Source organism: Pelobates fuscus, chromosome 11 (genome assembly GCF_036172605.1).
Source record: "Pelobates fuscus isolate aPelFus1 chromosome 11, aPelFus1.pri, whole genome shotgun sequence".
In the NCBI taxonomy this organism is placed as follows: Eukaryota; Metazoa; Chordata; class Amphibia; order Anura; family Pelobatidae; genus Pelobates; species Pelobates fuscus.
Genome location: NC_086327.1, coordinates 83775331 through 83796718, shown reverse-complemented (window position 1 = coordinate 83796718; position 21388 = coordinate 83775331). Strand labels below are relative to the sequence as shown.

The 21388-nt window shown below is 43.7% G+C and overlaps 1 protein-coding gene across 3 annotated transcripts in view; it reads right to left on the bottom strand.

Moving 5' to 3' along the window:
* KMT2A (lysine methyltransferase 2A) overlaps positions 1 to 20912 on the bottom strand; it is a 101096-nt gene extending 80184 nt beyond the window's left edge. For all 3 annotated transcript variants that reach the window (XM_063435906.1, XM_063435907.1, XM_063435908.1), the window contains exon 1: positions 20554 to 20912. In XM_063435906.1, the coding sequence (XP_063291976.1) occupies positions 20554 to 20844 (291 nt within the window). In that variant the 5' untranslated portion in view covers positions 20845 to 20912. The remainder of the gene's footprint in view (positions 1 to 20553) is intronic.
* Positions 20913 to 21388: the final 476 nt, after the last annotated feature.

Below are 21388 nucleotides of genomic sequence, written 5' to 3'. Positions count from 1 at the left end.
GCGAGCTGAGCTGTCAGACAGCTCAGCTCGCGAACGCGCATTCCGCGCACATGCGCGGTAGAGGCACTGAGTTCATTCATAGGGCAGCATCCAATGCCACTATGAAGAACGCGATTGGTGCAGCGCAAAGCCGGGCATGCGCACCAGATCGCAATGACTCTTCTCTGAGAGAAGCGTCTGATTGAGCCCCGCGATTTCGTCATTTTGCATAGCTGGGAGCTCGGCGCTGGAACAGAGGTACGTTTTTATTATATAAAAGCCTCGAAAATTAGTTTTAATAAATGAAAATTCATATAAAAGCAAGAAGGAAGACTGGGGGATCTCTCTTTCTTGCTTTTATATGTAGACTACAGTGTCCCTTTAAAAAAAAAAAAAAAAAAAAGAATCTTTTTGCCTTTGGCAAACTCTGCAATTTGTAGTATATTCTTTTTGTACGGTTTGCCCTGGGTTTGCATTCAGAGGGTATACTCACTTGAAAGAGTAACCTGCACTACATCAATTCAGCCTAGTTTTAATTATGTTTAAGTTGCTTGTGCATTCACATTTTTTTTGTCTTTTTTTTTTTTATTTATTTTAAATTGAGGGTATGCAAAGCAAAACTGCAAATCGAAATATGTGAGTGTCATGGCAAATACAGAATATGTCACAATGGCTTATACATTCAACATTAATACTTTTAAACATTACTGGACAATTCCCCCAAGTCAGCTTTATAACATTATCTCCTTTTAAATGCTTCTAGTTTAATAAGCGCATCAGATCAGATTGCAGAAACAAATAGGAACTTATTTGAGGCTGTTAACTAGAACACACACCTGGGCTTGTTGGTATACAAAGTTTTAACCCCTTAAGGACCAAACTTGTGGAATAAAAGGGAATCATGACATGTCATGTGTCCTTAAGGGGTTAATCACATACATTCATAGACGAGTCGCTTAATAATGTGGAAATATTACAAGCAGCAGTAACCAGCGTGACGAACAAAAAACCTTACAGATTCTAATCTAATGAAGGACCTTCAAAAAAACAAAAAAACAGAACTAGAAATAAGTTCCCCCAAGAGTGTCTAGAAACACATCTTTAAAAAAATATTGCCTGCTTAAAGTGTGTAGGTTGTCCAGTGCAATTAACCAATGCCCAGCCTAAATGCATGGTGCTGGGGCAAGAACAGAGGTGCTGTACCAAACTGTAAACCGGTTTCCAATTGTTGTAGTAATTTAGATACAAAGGGATGACTATTACCCAGCCTCCAGGTTGTGAGACAAGCCATGACGCTACTCCATCTAGTCCATATGTTTCAGCCACTGAACTTGCGCTCGGGACAGTTGTGTGCATATATCTAATGAATTGTGTAAATCATGCATTAAAGGGTTGCTCCAACCCTCTGTTCAACCGTTAAGGCCAAGTTCTCTTCTCAGCCCAATCCTGCTCTGCTGATGTAATTTCCCCTCAGTGGAGTGGCAATAGAGTATTATGGACTAAGAAGAGGAGAGGAGTGGCAGGGGTGAGTGGCCATTGGACGCCTGTCACCAGCATGCTGACCTCAGGTGTACAATATGCACAGAATTTACATTAATCTGTCTGGAACTCTTGTTCCAGGCTAGGACATGATGCAGTTAGAGGTGGGGTTACAGCTCTAGCAGATCGGTTTAAACTCTGGGGGTAACCCTAAGAAGAGATACATGAAATTCTCACTCGTTGGCGCCATCACCTTTTTTCTTTAGCTCCTGGAGTTTCAACTGCAAAGAGCTTCATCAGTAGTGAACCCATGTGCATGAGAGGTCTATAAAGTATTCCACAAGACACCCTGTTCTTCTACAGATCAACGATATGCAAGAATAAGCTCAATTCACACAGCCTACAGAAACTCTACCTTTTGTCAAAGTCAATGAAATTCCAATGTAATCAATAGGAGTAAAAAAAAATGTTTTTATTAAGATTCTATGTTTTATGAAAATCTCATGACAGAGCCGCTTTAAAATAGGTGAATGCTGGGCCCTTTTTAAATAGAGGGGAAAAAAAAGACGAAATGCACTCTATGACACTTCAATGTCAAGCAGTTAAGTAAGATCCAGAGAACAACAGCTGCTTCAGTTTTTCATAAACCTACTACATGAACTGGAAAAATCATTTACTGTACTTTTCTTGTGGATCAATATCATCAGGCAATGTGTGAAATGAAAACCTGATAGTAACATAGTAACTGCTGCAGAACAAGTCTATCATGTGAAATGAGATGTTTTACAATACTGAAGCAAACTAGAAAAGCTACAATTTCTGGGGAAATTGTGTGAAGTGTTCTTGCCTCCACCGGTAGTCTACAACTGGAGTGGGCGGAGTAACTATTATTTATTTATATAGCACATTTAATTGCAACGTTGTTGCCCAAAGTGCCTCACAGTTACATTAAAACATTAGCAGGTGTACAAAAGACCCTGTCTATGACATCCCTTGCTGCTGCAGCCTGGCACAGGTCAGAGTATTTTGGCGGTTGCCATCTTCAAACGGTCGTATTGGAAAAACTATACATCCTACAGTGAAGTTTTATATTGTGAAAATCACAAGACCCAGAACTACATTTTGATGCATAATATGTCTCTGAAGTATTAAAAATGAAGGCACAGTCGCAGTTTAGAAATTGCCCTTCAAATTTGAGCTGGCTACAGTGGAGTTTCAATGAATGTCAATGGACGGCATGAGTTGCAAACAAATGGTCATATTGTGAAAACTATCAGGACTATGGCTTAGTGACAGCAGGGATGGCTTAACGTTTTGATATAGGATTTGTGTAGGTGGGCTTGAAAATGAGGGAGTGGTGGCAGTTTAGAAATCATGTCCTGATTTTTCTGCTTTTGCCAGCTATCACTCTAGCTTTGAACATTTTGCCATTAATTCCTATGGGACCAATTTCACCACAAGAACGACGATATTCCGTGAACCTCCGCCTGTAGCCACAAACGCGCGGCGGCGGCGGCCGCCGCCTGTAGCCACAAACGCGCGGCGGCGACCGCCGCCGCCTGTAGCCACAAATGCGCGGCGGCAGCCGCCGCCTGTAGCCACAAACGCGCGGCGGCAGCCGCCGCCGCCTGTAGCCACAAACGCGCGGCGGCGGCCGCCGCCGCCGCCTGTAGCCACAAACGCGCGGCGGCGGCCGCCGCCGCCGCCTGTAGCCACAAACGCGTGGCGGCGGCCGCCGCCGCCTGTAGCCACAAACGCGTGGCGGCGGGCGCCGCCGCCTGTAGCCACAAACGCGTGGCGGCGGCGGCCGCCGCCTGTAGCCACAAACGCGTGGCGGCGGCCGCCGCCTGTAGCCACAAACGCGTGGCGGCAGCCGCCGCCTGTAGCCACAAACGCGTGGCGGCGGCCGCCGCCGCCTGTAGCCACAAACGCGTGGCGGCGGCCGCCGCCGCCTGTAGCCACAAACGCGTGGCGGCGGCCGCCGCCGCCTGTAGCCACAAACGCGTGGCGGCGGCCGCCGCCGCCGCCTGTAGCCACAAACGCGTGGCGGCGGCCGCCGCCGCCTGTAGCCACAAACGCGTGGCGGCGGCCGCCTGTAGCCACAAACGCGTGGCGGCGGCCGCCTGTAGCCACAAATGCGTGGCGGCGGCCGCCGCCGCCTGCCACAAACGCGTGGTGGCGGCAGCAGCCGCCTCCTGCCACAAACGCGTGGCGGCGGCCGCCGCACTACATACACTGACACGACACAACACGCACTACATACACTGACACGACACAACACGCACTGCATACACTGACACGACACAACACACACTGCATACACTGACACGACACACACTGCATACACTGACACGACAACACACACTGCATACACTGACACGACAACACACACACTGCATACACTGACACGACACACACTGCATACACTGACACGACACACACTGCATACACTGACACGACACACACTGCATACACTGACACGACACACACTGCATACACTGACACAACACACACTGCATACACTGACACAACACACACTGCATACACTGACACAACACACACTGCATACACTGACACAACACACACTGCATACACTGACACAACACACATACTGCATGCACTAATACAACACACTGCATACACTAATACACTAATACAATACACTACACACACTGCATTCACTAATACAACATGCACTCTGCATACACTACACACTAACACACTCACTGCATCCACTATACTGAAACACACTCACTGCATCCACTATACTGAAACACACTCACTGCATCCACTATACTGAAACACACTCACTGCATCCACTATACTGAAACACACTCACTGCATCCACTATACTGAAACACACTCACTGCATCCACTATACTGAAACACACTCACTGCATCCACTATACTGAAACACACTCACTGCATCCACTATACTGAAACACACTCACTGCATCCACTATACTGAAACACACTCACTGCATCCACTATACTGAAACACACTCACTGCATCCACTATACTGAAACACACTCACTGCATCCACTATACTGAAACACACTCACTGCATCCACTATACTGAAACACACTCACTGCATCCACTATACTGAAACACACTCACTGCATCCACTATACTGAAACACACTCACTGCATCCACTATACTGAAACACACTCACTGCATCCACTATACTGAAACACACTCACTGCATCCACTATACTGAAACACACTCACTGCATCCACTATACTGAAACACACTCACTGCATCCACTATACTGAAACACACTCACTGCATCCACTATACTGAAACACACTCACTGCATCCACTATACTGAAACACACTCTGCATCCACTACACCAACACACACTCTGCATCCACTACACCAACACACACTCTGCATCCACTACACCAACACACACTCTGCATCCACTACACCAACACACACTCTGCATCCACTACACCAACACACACTCTGCATCCACTACACCAACACACACTCTGCATCCACTACACCAACACACACTCTGCATCCACTACACCAACACACACTCTGCATCCACTACACCAACACACACTCTGCATCCACTACACCAACACACACTCTGCATCCACTACACCAACACACACTCTGCATCCACTACACCAACACACACTCTGCATCCACTACACCAACACACACTCTGCATCCACTACACCAACACACACTCTGCATCCACTACACCAACACACACTCTGCATCCACTACACCAACACACACTCTGCATCCACTACACCAACACACACTCTGCATCCACTACACCAACACACACTCTGCATCCACTACACCAACACACACTCTGCATCCACTACACCAACACACACTCTGCATCCACTACACCAACACACACTCTGCATCCACTACACCAACACACACTCTGCATCCACTGCACACTCTCTGCATTCACTACACACTCTCTGCATTCACTACACACTCTCTGCATTCACTACACACTCTCTGCATTCACTACACACTAACACACTCTCTGCATTCACTACACACTAACACACTCTCTGCATTCACTACACACTAACACACTCTCTGCATTCACTACACACTAACACACTCTCTGCATTCACTACACACTAACACTCTCTGCATTCACTACACACTAACACTCTCTGCATTCACTACACATTAACAAACTCTCTGGATTCACTATACTAACACACACTCTGCATTTAATACACACTAACACGCACTCTGCATTCACTAAACTATGCACACACTCTGGATTCACTATACTGACACACACACTCTGCATTTACTACACTAACATACACTCTGCATTAACTGTACACACAGCATCCACTACACAAACATCCTGTATTCACAGTACACACAATACATCCACCACAAATTGAAACACTCTGCATTCACTATACACAGACACTGCGTCTAATACACACACTACATCCACTACAGACACTGCATCCGCTAAACACATTTCATCTAGTACATACAAACACTACATCCACTGCTCAAACACACTCTGCCTCCGCTACACACTAACACACACTCTGCCTCCGCTACACACTAACACACACTCTGCCTCCGCTACACACTAACACACACTCTGCCTCCGCTACACACTAACACACACTCTGCCTCCGCTACACACTAACACACACTCTGCCTCCGCTACACACTAACACACACTCTGCATCCGCTACACACTAACACACACTCTGCATCCGCTACACACTAACACACACTCTGCATCCGCTACACACTAACACACACTCTGCATCCGCTACACACTAACACACACTCTGCATCCGCTACACACTAACACACACTCTGCATCCGCTACACACCAACACACACTCTGCATCCGCTACACACCAACACACACTCTGCATCCGCTACACACCAACACACACTCTGCATCCGCTACACACCAACACACACTCTGCATCCGCTACACACCAACACACACTCTGCATCCGCTACACACCAACACACACTCTGCATCCGCTACACACCAACACACACTCTGCATCCGCTACACACCAACACACACTCTGCATCCGCTACACACCAACACACACTCTGCATCCGCTACACACCAACACACACTCTGCATCCGCTACACACCAACACACACTCTGCATTCATTACACACCAACACACACTCTGCATTCATTACACACCAACACACACTCTGCATTCATTACACACCAACACACACTCTGCATTCATTACACACCAACACACACTCTGCATTCATTACACACCAACACACACTCTGCATTCATTACACACCAACACACACTCTGCATTCATTACACACCAACACACACTCTGCATTCATTACACACCAACACACACTCTGCATTCATTACACACCAACACACACTCTGCATTCATTACACACCAACACACACTCTGCATTCATTACACACCAACACACACTCTGCATTCATTACACACCAACACACACTCTGCATTCACTAAACTATGCACACACTCTGCATTCACTAAACTATGCACACACTCTGCATTCACTAAACTATGCACACACTCTGCATTCACTAAACTATGCACACACTCTGCATTCACTAAACTATGCACACACTCTGCATTCACTAAACTATGCACACACTCTGCATTCACTAAACTATGCACACACTCTGCATTCACTAAACTATGCACACACTCTGCATTCACTAAACTATGCACACACTCTGCATTCACTAAACTATGCACACACTCTGCATTCACTAAACTATGCACACACTCTGCATTCACTAAACTATGCACACACTCTGCATTCACTAAACTATGCACACACTCTGCATTCACTAAACTATGCACACACTCTGCATTCACTAAACTATGCACACACTCTGCATTCACTAAACTATGCACACACTCTGCATTCACTAAACTATGCACACACTCTGCATTCACTAAACTATGCACACACTCTGCATTCACTAAACTATGCACACACTCTGCATTCACTAAACTATGCACACACTCTGCATTCACTAAACTATGCACACACTCTGCATTCACTAAACTATGCACACACTCTGCATTCACTAAACTATGCACACACTCTGCATTCACTAAACTATGCACACACTCTGCATTCACTAAACTATGCACACACTCTGCATTCACTAAACTATGCACACACTCTGCATTCACTAAACTATGCACACACTCTGCATTCACTAAACTATGCACACACTCTGCATTCACTAAACTATGCACACACTCTGCATTCACTAAACTATGCACACACTCTGCATTCACTAAACTATGCACACACTCTGCATTCACTAAACTATGCACACACTCTGCATTCACTAAACTATGCACACACTCTGCATTCACTAAACTATGCACACACTCTGCATTCACTAAACTATGCACACACTCTGCATTCACTAAACTATGCACACACTCTGCATTCACTAAACTATGCACACACTCTGCATTCACTAAACTATGCACACACTCTGCATTCACTAAACTATGCACACACTCTGCATTCACTAAACTATGCACACACTCTGCATTCACTAAACTATGCACACACTCTGCATTCACTAAACTATGCACACACTCTGCATTCACTAAACTATGCACACACTCTGCATTCACTAAACTATGCACACACTCTGCATTCACTAAACTATGCACACACTCTGCATTCACTAAACTATGCACACACTCTGCATTCACTAAACTATGCACACACTCTGCATTCACTAAACTATGCACACACTCTGCATTCACTAAACTATGCACACACTCTGCATTCACTAAACTATGCACACACTCTGCATTCACTAAACTATGCACACACTCTACATTCACTAAACTGACACACTCTGCATTAACTGTACACACAGCATCCACTACACAAACATCCTGTATTCACAGTACACACACTACATCCACCACAAATTGAAACACTCTGCATTCACTATACACAGACACTGCGTCTAATACACACACTACATCCTCTACAGACACTGCATCCACTAAACACATTTCATCTAGTACATACAAACACTACATCCACTACACAAACACACACTACATCACTGTACACACACTACATCCACTACTCAAACACACTCTGCGTTCACTATGCACACTGCATCCGCTACACAAACACACACACTGCATTCACTGCACAAACAGTATCTAATACACACAAACACTACATGCATTACACACATTCTAATTCACTTCCACTATACACACCACATTCAGTCCTGCATCAATGTCAGCGGACTAGGTAGGGCGTGGGTGGGCCCGGTAGGGAGCGGGCGGGGGGGGCCAGACTTTGTGCTTTGTCAGGGGCCCCAAAATTTCTGATGGCAGCCCTGGGCATGGGACCAATTGCTTGCGGACGGTCAAATTATGACTTTCAGGCAATTCCTGAACCCCTCAACCGATCTAGGTGATTTTTGGATATGTTGGTCACCCTGATCAGCGCTATCAGGGGATGTAACTTTTGTGGGCATTTTTTGTGTTTTAAGGTATTTTGGGGGTTTTGTTAAAATTTAGGTTTTCTGTGCCTGGAGATAAATAAATAATACAGTCCTGACTTAATTATCTCCCAGGCATAGGGGAGGGATTGACCTATTTTGTATGGGAGTGTCCTGGACCTGAGAGCCAGTGTAATCGTGTATGTTTTTACTGTAGTCTACTCTCAGGTCCAGGGGGTAGTGCCCCTTGCATGGGGATTGTCATAAAAGGCCATCTGTGGCTCCAGTAAAACCAGTTATCCCACAACATAGAACCTCGTCTCCTGTTTGTGGGAGACAGCTATAACACTTGTCTCCCTTCTGCTTGGAGTTCTTAATCACTAGCTCTTATAAGAGCTGTTCCTGCTCTGCCTTACAGCATCCCTCTCACTATGGGGGAAAGAACATCTCTGACAGCGGAACGCCTCTTCCCATCGGAGTGGCCGCCACATTGTAGAATAGGAGAAAGAAGGAGCAGAGTACTTGTACTTGAGTAATGTTTTCCTATGGGCGGTTTGAATGCGCGCATAGCTCTTGACGCTCATGTGCATTCAGATCTGACGTCAGCAGGGGAGGAGAGGTCACCAGCGCCGAGAGAGCCCGGCACTGGAGAAAGGTAAGTGGCAGAAGGGGTTTTAACCCCTTCAGCCCAGCAGGAGGGGGGCCCTGAGGGTGGGGGGGGGGGGGGACCTAATGACCCTATAGTGCCCTTTAAAGCATTTCTTCTGACAACTGAACAGATGTTCAATTAGACAACCCAGAACTCGCTTTACATACTAGCAGATGATGCTACTGGAGGTGGAGTTACACCTCCAGCAGCAATGGGCTACATCTCTGTATTTGCAGAATTCAACATCAAACTCTGCACATACAGACCGTAAGCGCCATCACCATCTGAACTCACTTAAGTGCTTATGGTACTTGGAGTGACCCTTTAATATGGGCAAGTTAATCTAATTTGTCTGCTCCAACCATTGGTGACACACAAATAGCTGTGGACTACATCTTCCCTGATGCTATGCCATTATTATGGCTGCAAGAGCATTATTAGAGATTTTGTCTACAACATCTGGAGTGATTATGGTTGTCAACTCCTGTTCTAGGTTGTAACTATGTGAAAACCACACACACAGATAGGTTGAAAGCCTTAGAGGACATAACAGAAAAAAGAAAGATGTTTGAAAACCTCTATAGTTTTAATTTTGTTTCATTATACTGTTGTATACTGTTGAGAACACACAATTACAGATCTTCTCATCTGCTTTTGCTGAACATGCAAATATTTCACAGTTAATGTGAAAGAAGGAGCTGTACTAGTAGGCACTATAGCGATATAATTAGGGTTTCAAGGTCAAATAAACAAAGTAATGTATTATTCAATATAATCAACATAAAATAATTATAAATAAAAGTTAACAGCAGCTAAACATTAATAAAAACTTAACTTCACTAATGTAGAGCGAGTATGGTACACTGCTATCCCTGTCTCCATTCTAGTAGTAAGGTATAATACAAAGAGCTACAGAAAGTAAGGTTTGCATGCCTAGTTCCGACTGCATGGAACAGCTTCAATCATGAAGGGAGAAATAAAGCTATAGTTTCACATTTTATGAATGAAAGCAGCCGTACTAAACTATAAATCATAACAAGAGCAATGTATCTTGGCAAATCAAAGAGATGGCAAGTTATACAGCGCCAGAGGCAAGTATTTTTATTCACAACTGTTACTGTATAATATTGTGAAAACCAAATAACTGAAACCTGGAAAAAAAAATTCTTTAGGTTAAAGCAATTGCTGATTCAAACTGAATCTCAAAAAACTTTTTTGTATCGAAGAAGGGATTACACACCGTTTCATGAACTACTAGCTTTCTCGGTGTATTGGGTAGTTACCCTCCTATCTTACATATACATATTATGTAGGTCTGCATAATTATAGTTTGATTCTGACTGTGCAGGAAACACATAACCGTGGGCGTTGCAAACCTGTTTCAGGATTAATATACAAAAAAGTACCACTGTGCACACTGATTCTTCCAGATTCAAAGGTAAAGTGGGGGAGAGTATGTGAATCAGGAATTATGAAAATCCCTTTATATCGCAAAATGACTGGCATGGCTTTGGACCATACAGGGTTAACATATGAAGTCCATGAAGCAGGTCAAACATTTAATTTAGTATTATCCACTAAACAAATGACTGGGTATCGCAGGAAAAAGTAGTTAAAATATTTGTGGCAGTGATGGATGACTGGCATCCTAGATTTTGAAGAATTTGCCCCCTCAATTCATAGGTCTGTAACATGCACATTCTAAGTAAGTAATGTCTAATACAAACTATCGTAGAATGTACGGATTGAAAAAAAATAAGTTCTGACGGTTAATGTTTCTTTGTTTTATTTAGAATACTTAAACATTCTAGTGCCAGGAAAACCGTTGTTTTTCAGGCACTATAGCTCCCTATAGTGCCCCCTCCCCACCAGTGGTGCAGAAGTGGTTAAAAACGCCTTCTGTCACTTACCCGAGTTCAACGCCAATGTCCCTCAGCACTGGTTTAGGATCTGTCTTCACTCCTCCCCTGCTGACATCAGCCGGCAGGGGAGACCTAATGCGCATGTGCGGCAATGCTTTCCTATGGGGTTTGGTGTGATGCTGGCATAGTGTGAGGACGTCCAGCGTCAGCTAGGCGACCAAAAGCCTAACGTCACATTAGTCCTTCTAGTGGCTGTCTGGTATACAGCCACTAGAGGTGGTAACCCATAAACGTAATTATTGAAGTTAAAAGCTGTAATAATTACCTTTCCGGGGTTAAGGGGCTTGGGACAGTGCACCCAGATAACTTCAATGAGCTGTTGTCCTTTAAGGACAACTGTCAAACCAAACCATTTCTTAACCTAATAATCCTTTCATCACATGTGCAAGAAAAAAAAAAAAATATATATATATATATATATATATATATATATATATTTTAAATTAAGCAAATAAAAAAAAAAAACACCTCATCCCTTCCTTTATTCTTTAGTATATGACAGGAGCCATATATATGCACTTTGGGTCGAAACAGAAATATGCATGGCATAAGAGGTATTCTCTACCAATAAATTATTACTTTGTTTATATCTTAAAGGAACATTAAAAAGAGTCAAGAATACAAATCTGTATACCCAACACTTCAGTGACCTAAGCCCCACCCCCCGTCCCCACACACACACACACTTTAGATTTACCCTAGCAGTATGGTTTTTCCTTTTTGCAGAGACATTTACGGCAGCTATTCTCAGGCAAATCTCACTGCTGCCATAAGATCAATTTGAAAATAGTTAGGACCCATTTGGCTTAAAGTGGGTTCAATTTGGTTAAAGAGTTGATTCAGGAAGCCTGAACTGGAACCCAATGAGCAAAATGAAAAGTCACCGAAGTTTCATAGTGAAGAGATCCAACAGGTTTCTCAAAGTATCTGCTCTTTTAGCCTCTGAAGGAAAACCGCACGTACCTAAAGACCATCATTATTACAATCATCATTGTAGAACCACTTCAAACACGTTCTGCTTAGAAACGGTTACTAATGAAAAGGCTGCTGACAGCTGGCATCCAAGCCAAACCTGGGATTTCCTGGATTGAGTGCATTTGCTGTGAGCATATCGGTCGGTGTACAAAAGATATAAAGGAGTCATTTTTTTTTCTACCACCTTTGAGCATAATAAGCATTATCATGATCAAGCAAATCATAGTCCAATGTATTTAGAAATCATACTGTTTTAATAATAATGAATACAAATTTTTTTTATTTTTTTTTAAATAAACTGCTTTCATGTAAACTTCTACTGAGTTGATAGGTAGCTTTTACAGTAACAAAACAGTTATTGAATTTATGAAAAAAAACTTTCATGCCTGGGCCAATTTACTCAGTGAACTGTCTGATATCCTACTTCGTTCCAAAAAAAACAACGTGTTTCTACCTTTTGGACACCCCTGCAATAGAGTAGATTAAGGAGCTTGACCTATAGCTGTAAATATTTACAATATTGGCTATTTAAGGGAAAATATAGTCACCAGAACAACTACAGCTTACTGTAGTTGTTCTGTCATCTATACCATGTGCTGCAGGCCTTTTCCTGTACAACACATTGCAGACTAAGAACACCTCTAGTGGCCATTCCTCAAACGGCCACTAGAAATGCTAAGCAAGTCAGCAATCTCTTTGGCTGAGATCAACAGAATTGACAATCTCAGTCAATCCAATGCTTTTCTATGGAAAAGTATTGTGATTGGCTGAGTTCATCACTTCTTATGTCAGCCAAGGAGGCAGATCGGGGCAAAGCCAGCCAGCATCGCCAGCCAGCATCAGCAGACCCTTGCGGCACTGCAGATAACGTGCGTTTTTACTGTAGGGGGGCAGGGTGGGGCCAGATAGTGAATTCAACACTATAGGGTCAGAAATACACGTTTGTGATCTTGACCCTATAGTGTTCAGTTAAAACTTGATTCAGGACACAAAGTTAGGTCCTTATTCCATTTCAGTGGATGCCTGTTAGAAATGGACACATCTTAAGGTCACTGGACAACAATGCCTTTTTTCCGATAAGATATCAAACAGTTTTAGCATTATTTAACAGCTTACCTGAGTAGCGTCCTGCATAGCACTGTTTTACATTATCGAGACATTTGGCTTCTCCTTCTGGACTTCACTGGATGCAGGACAGGATTCCGACAGGACCCAGGTAAGTTGTCAAACCTTACTAAAAATAGTTTGACATCTCACCATGGGACAGTTTCAGGTGAGCTCTTAAAACAAACTGGCAATATTGCTTTTTTTGGGATACATTAAAGTATGTATCACCATCACGTGGTAAGTAGTAACCAAATGGTTTTAGCACAGTTTGACAACTTTACTCTGTCCCCCAGGAGCCCAAACACATTCGGCCTTCCCTGCAGGAGAAGCCGGATGTCTCAATAGAATAAAATTTGGTACATATAGAACCATATTATATTGCATTGCAAAAAACAAACAAAAAAATATATCTAATATACAATTAATTGGAAAATATGCTAAATACTGTATAAAACCCTTCCCTAGATTGTAGATTGTCTGTTTGGTTTACAGTTTGTTACAACTGAGTGTTTCGTGAATGAAACCACAACTACAAAATGTATACAAACATCGCTAATTTGAACAAATTCTCAACAGCAGCTCCCTTCGCAGATTAGCTACTTTAAACTGAACAATCAGAGTCCAATTGCAATGAAGTTGTAATGGGCGCAGGACTGACTGGGCGCAGTCTTACCTTCAACATTTTTCCAACTTTATTTTAACCCTGAAGTTGGTCCTCCAGCAACTAAGAACTTCCTCAGTTCCTTCCTCCAGCATCTATCCCACTTCTAGAAGGTTTGCCTTAGCAGCGGTTGATACGTTAAGAGCAAAAGCTGCCTCTTTTAAAGAAAGGCTAGGGAGTTTCTTCAGAGAATGTGTGTCCCAGTTTTCAAATTTTAATTTTCTACAATACAGAGTTTAGTGAATAAACCCCCTCGAGTAGGGATGGCCACAAAACAAACTGAGTCGTTATAGTGTTCCAACTACAATGATGCTTTGCCAGCCATCAAGCTGACAAAGCATCCTGGTAACTGTAGTTTTATAACAGCTAGATGTTTTGGTCACTCCTGACCTAGAAACTCAAATACAGTGGAGGTTGTCGAGAGCACAACTTCAAGCTCACAAACAGAAGGTTCAAATCCCAATGACAACAAACAGCACTCACCTCAATAACCTCTGTGTCACCCAAGCTCACACAGCATTTCCCATTGGAATAGATTTGTATGCCTATTATACTCAAGTGACTAGTCACTAGCTTATCTGAATTGTCCTAGACACCATATTATCAGTTTACAGAAGGAAAGCTAAATAAGACTGTTTGCTTCTGAATATAGTGAGAAAGGGCTCAATATGGGGTGGGGGACACACATTCACAGAAATATATATACACACACACATCCTGAATTACATATTATCATAAGTATGCATGAAGACATTAGTAATTAGTGCCTATGTTTATGTGTATATAGCCAACATGAAACAAATTTCATGCATCCATATAAAAATACTTTATTAATGCGGACATTCCTAGATAGACAAACAGTGCTCTAATGTCATCTCCCCTCCTCCTTTTCCTCACGTGTTCCTAAACAGTGACACAGCAATATGCACAGCCTGTGTGCCTTCATCTGCAAACATCGCTATGTAGCGTGCATGCAGACAACCATTAAGACAGAGCTTTTATCCTATTTAATTGGAATAGGTTTATTCCTGGTAAACAGACCAAAGAAACTGAATGCACTTGCTCACGTAGCAGTTGCACCGTTTAACATTGATTGCTAAATGTGTTGTTCATCCCTGTGTTAATAGGTAGAGGGTGCCGGGCATTTGATAAAATACATAGCCAGCCAGTCTACGCGATACAGGCAGGATGAGCTAGAATGCAATCACAAAATGTAAGTTTGGCAAAGGCTAAAATCTATATATATATATATATATATATATATATATATATATATATATATATATATATATATATATATATATATACACATATACACATATACATACATACATACATACATACACACCTTGATAAAGACCTTTAGGTCGAAACGTTGATCCTTATTGGCAACATTTACTTTTATTTTTGAAAATCCACTGAGTGCTCTCATCTTTATTATCTATCTTCACATATCCAGCGCAGAGCAGCACCTTGGGTGTAAGTTTGTTTCAATACTTTATGGGCGGAGTGCCAGACTTATTGCTTTTAATTTATATATCTCTCTAAATATATATGTAAAAAATATTGCATTAATACTCTGGTTGGACAAGCCTTGCATCTGTCCATAATAAAATCTGTACTGCATAAAAAGGGTATTTTATTTAGGAAATGTTAAAATACAAAATAGAGTTTAAGGAGAAGAAGCAATAAAGTTAACAGACATTAATAAAAGAGGGTGTAAATGGTAATAAGAAGAAAGAGGATGAATGAGAAAGAATAAAAGAGGATGAATGAGAATAAAAATGAGAAAGGAGGGGGTGAAGGGGGTTATGTAGAACAAATCCTCTTGTCTCACAACAGTACTAAATGAAGACCCCATCCCCAGGCTCAGACAGCAGCTGGTCTTGTGCCGCCAAAACAAAGCCCCCCTCATCATACCCAAGCACAATAACCATGGTGCATCCCACCCCACCCACCTCTTGTGTTTACTATACATAGCTCCTGCGCTGAAATGGCCACTGCTACAACTACTGTAACACAGGATTTAATTTTACATTATTATGCTTTTACCCTGAATACCAACATACTAACAGGATGCAACTTTATATATTTGCACATTAAGTCACAAAAATAAAGTAGACATGTACAGACACAGAGTAAAGGGCTACATAGATTTGCATTGCACACTTGTAAGACCAATTAAATATATCCAAATTACTGTTTTATACATCTATTTTTAAGTGTGTGTGTGATTTTCCCAAATAAAGTGAATTGCACTACTTCTAAATGCAGGAGTAACTGTCAAAATCACTCCAAGCAGCAGAAAGATAAATAAAATAAAAAAATAATAATATATAAATACCACTTATATCCTGACTCCTAGAAATATGATACATCAGGCACACATAACACAATCAATATAAACTCAATCGTATACAGTGTTGAAACATTTTGTTTTGATGCAGTGTCACAGTAGGGGTTAAAGATGCACATTTCACAGTAGTATATAGAAGAACACACCCCCCTACACACGCAGCCTCAGAATGTTTGACATACACACCCCTTCCATGCACACTGCTGGAAAGCAGCTCAACATGCAGAGCAGAAAGAGAGTCATGCCTACACACATAGCCTGAACACAGTGACACTAAAATTACACACACGCAGATCCAGCCAGTGTAGTGCACATTTACACACCTCACACTGAGATCCAGAAAGTGCGACACAAATACACACCCCTCCCATTCAGAAACACTGCCTCACTTGCGCCATCATCACGCAAACACAGCATGTATACCCAGACATGAACAGCTAGCACACATCAAACAGCTCCAACCAGGGATACACAACTGTATGTGTCAATGCAAAGAGAATCTACACATTCAATGCACACATTACATAAAATGCATTAGATACCTATTTAAATACATATTTTATGCATATATTTTAAAAAGGACACACTAGATACTGCATATTGTGTATTAATAAAATAGTAATTAAGGAATGATTTGTGTGTCTAGCTAGCATGTTCAGATTAGAGATGGATAGAAAGCATAGGGCAGACACACCCCCTTCTTGTCTCAGACAGTGCAGCAATATTGCTACATATAATCTTATCCCATCTACGCACGTGAAATTAAACTGCCCAGACTGCAGTAGGGTGGCCAAAGGTATACCTCCTGGGGGTCTTGAACTACAACTCCCATGATGCTTTTACTTATGTCTAGCGAAAATGCATGGGAGTTTACATTTGGCCATTCTTGAACTACAGTATGAACCTCCTAAAATGTGAAATTCCATCATAATCAAAGTTTCTATGAACGTTGTAATTCTATAACCATAGCGTGCAATTATCACAAATAATCACATACTGCATTTTAACCCCCCCTCCCCATATAGCCACTCATTTATTCCTATTACACCCTTCTGACCACTATTTACCTGCATCCTAACCAACCACTGACCACTATTTACCTGCACCCTAACCAGCCACTGACCACTATTTACCTGCACCCTAACCAGCCACTGACCACTATTTACCTGCACCCTAACAGCCACTGACCACTATTTACCTGCACCCTAACCAGCCACTGACCACTATTTACCTGCACCCTAACCAGCCACTGACCACTATTTACCTGCATCCTAACCAGCCACTCACCACTATTTACCTGCATCCTAACCAGCCACTCACCACTATTTACCTGCACACTAACCAGCCACTCACCACTATTTACCTGCACACTAACCAGCCACTCACCACTATTTACCTGCACACTAACCAGCCACTAACCACTATTTACCTGCACACTAACCAGCCACTAACCACTATTTACCTGCACTTTAACCAGCCACTCACTACTATTTACCTGCACTCTAACCTGTCACTCACCATCGTTTACCTGCCAGGGGGCTGTCACTGACCATTGTTCACCTGCCAGGGGCTGTCACTGACCATTGTTCACCTGCCAGGGGGCTGTCACTGACCATTGTTCACCTGCCAGGGGGCTGTCACTGACCATTGTTCACCTGCCAGGGGGCTGTCACTGACTATTGTTCACCTGCCAGGGGGCTGTCACTGACCATTGTTCACCTGCCAGGGGGCTGTCACTGACCATTGTTCACCTGCCAGGGGGCTGTCACTGACCATTGTTCACCTGCCAGGGGGCTGTCACTGACCATTGTTCACCTGCCAGGGGGCTGTCACCGACCATAGTTAACCTGCCAGGGGGCTGTCACCAACCATTGTTTACCTGCCCGGGAGTTTGTCACTGACCATTGTTTACATGCCAGGGGGCTGTCTCTGACCATTGCTTACATGCACTCTAACCTGTCTCTGACCATTATTTACTCGCATCTTAACATATCAATGGCCACTATTTAACCTGTACCCTAACCACTATTAAACTAGGATGCCAATTAATTACATTTATTTACCTGTATCCTATTCGGTCACTGACCATCATTAAATCTGCAGGTAATTATTTACTGGTAGCCTAATCTGTCAAACTATTATTCACCTGCACCATAACCTGTCACTGACCAGAATAATTACCTGCACTCTAACCTGTCACTGACCAGGAGAATTACCTGCTCTCTAACCTGTCACTGACCAGGAGAATTACCTGCTCTCTAACCTGTCACTGACCAGGAGAATTACCTGCACTCTAACCTGTCACTGACTAGAATAATTACCTGCACTCTAACCTGTCACTGACCAGAATAATTACCTGCACTCTAACCTGTCACTGACCAGAATAATTACCTGCACTCTAACCTGTCACTGACCAGAATAATTACCTGCACTCTAACCTGTCACTGACCAGAATAATTACCTGCACTCTAACCTGTCACTGACCAGAATAATTACCTGCACTCTAACCGGTCACTGACCAGGAGAATTACCTGCACTCTAACCTGTCACTGACCAGGAGAATTACCTGCACTCTAACCTGTCACTAACCAGAATAATTACCTGCACTCTAACCTGTCACTAACCAGAATAATTACCTGCACTCTAACCTGTCACTGACCAGAATAATTACCTGCACTCTAACCTGTCACTGACCAGAATAATTACCTGCACTCTAACCTGTCACTGACCAGAATAATAACCTGCACTCTAACCGGTCACTGACCAGAATAATTACCTGCACTCTAACCGGTCACTGACCAGGAGAATTACCTGCTCTCTAACCTGTCACTGACCAGGAGAATTACCTGCTCTCTAACCTGTCACTGACCAGGAGAATTACCTGCTCTCTAACCTGTCACTGACCAGGAGAATTACCTGCTCTCTAACCTGTCACTGACCAGGAGAATTACCTGCTCTCTAACCTGTCACTGACCAGGAGAATTACCTGCACTCTAACCGGTCACTGACCTGAATAATTACCTGCACTCTAACCGGTCACTGACCAGAATAATTACCTGCATTCTAACCTGTCACTGACCATAATAATAACCTGCATTCTAACCTGTCACTGACCATAATAATAACCTGCACTCTAACCTGTCACTGACCACACAGTACTCTGTATCATTTATCAGCCCACTGGCTCCTGTGACTACACATAATCACCATGCGTTATATACTACTGTAGTACTCACACCCACCAAGCATCCTCTCCATGCAGTACACACACACTACAACAGCCATTGCCAAAAAAAAAAGGTAGATTATCCAGCTATTTCAGAACTACAACTCCCATTATGCTTCACCAGACTTGTAGGGCATCGATGGAGATGTACTTCTCCTACAACTGGAAACCCTGTCTTTTGTGCCCCCCCATAACCCCCAATCTACCAAAACATACTCTTCCACATACAGCATCCTATGAGAGAGGAGACAAAAAATAGAAAACAAACAAAACAAGTCCCCCCTCCCTCCCCCAAAAATAAAAATAAACCGTTTTATATAATGTTAATTTAATGTCTTGCCCCCCTGTATCACGAGAACTGGTACATGTATCTGTCACCCCCCTTCACCCCAAGTTCCCAGTCATTTAATAAAGCAGACATGACTCCCCTCCCCTAATCAACAAACATGTAACAATGTTACATTAAACTCCTTAACCCTGTGAGTGCCAGGGGACTGTCAGTGGGCACACCTCTGCCAGTCAGTGATAGCAACCTGCCCCACCTACCCCCCACCAAACCATTCTACCCCCCCTGTCATCCAGTAAATACCCCCCCCCCCCCCCCATCCTCTCCTGTTAACCCTGTGCCCCCTCTCCTTCATGGTGCCAGTTAACACACCCCCTTCACCCATTGCCCATCTCCCTCCCCGCATATCGCCAGTCACCCCCCTTACCTCCCCGCTGCTCCCTCCGGATACATCCCTGAACCTCCTCAGGTTGCTCCCGATGGTCACCGACACTTGCAGCGCTGCATCAAACCCGGGTCCTACCCCCAAACAGCTTCCTGGGCCCCCGGGGGCCACAACCACCACCCCACATCCGACGTTGGCATTCCCGGGAGAGTCCGGGCTGCTCCTGCTCTCGGCCCCTTCGTCCTTCAGCACGGCTGCCAGCCTGTGTCGGGCCCCCAACCGTCGGCCGGTCCCTGGCCGAGCTGGGAACCGCCACCGACAGCTGTGCGCCATTTTGTGTCCTGGGATCTGATCACCGCGGGCTGGAGAGCAGCAACAGTACTGAGCGGGGCCGGGGGAGGAGAGAGGGAGCCCGGGAACATGGATACCGCCACCTAGTGACCGCTCACTGCACGGCAGGCGCATGGGCAATGCGGCCTCCAGGGCGGCTGGGAGGAGGAACCCCGGAACATGGCTACCGACATAGCAACAGCCAGGGAAACACAGCCTGCTGCTCACTCACACAGGGACCCGGGTGGGGGAGGGGTGGGGCCCTGGTACAGGGATGCCAAAATATAAACCACATGAACATCCCCTCTAATCCTGTGACAATGTAAAAATGATAAATGCTTATTTATTTGAAAACTGGCCTTTATAAAGCGCCAACATATTCCGCAGCGCTGTACACTTAAGAGAGAACGTACGATATTAACAGACATAACAAAAAAGGTGGAGAGTTTCCTGCCTGTAAGTTGCGATCAAAGCTCTTTTATACAAAGTGCTTAGTTAGATATCCCGTGAGCTTACAATCTAAAGGATATAACTGGGATTTAAGGCG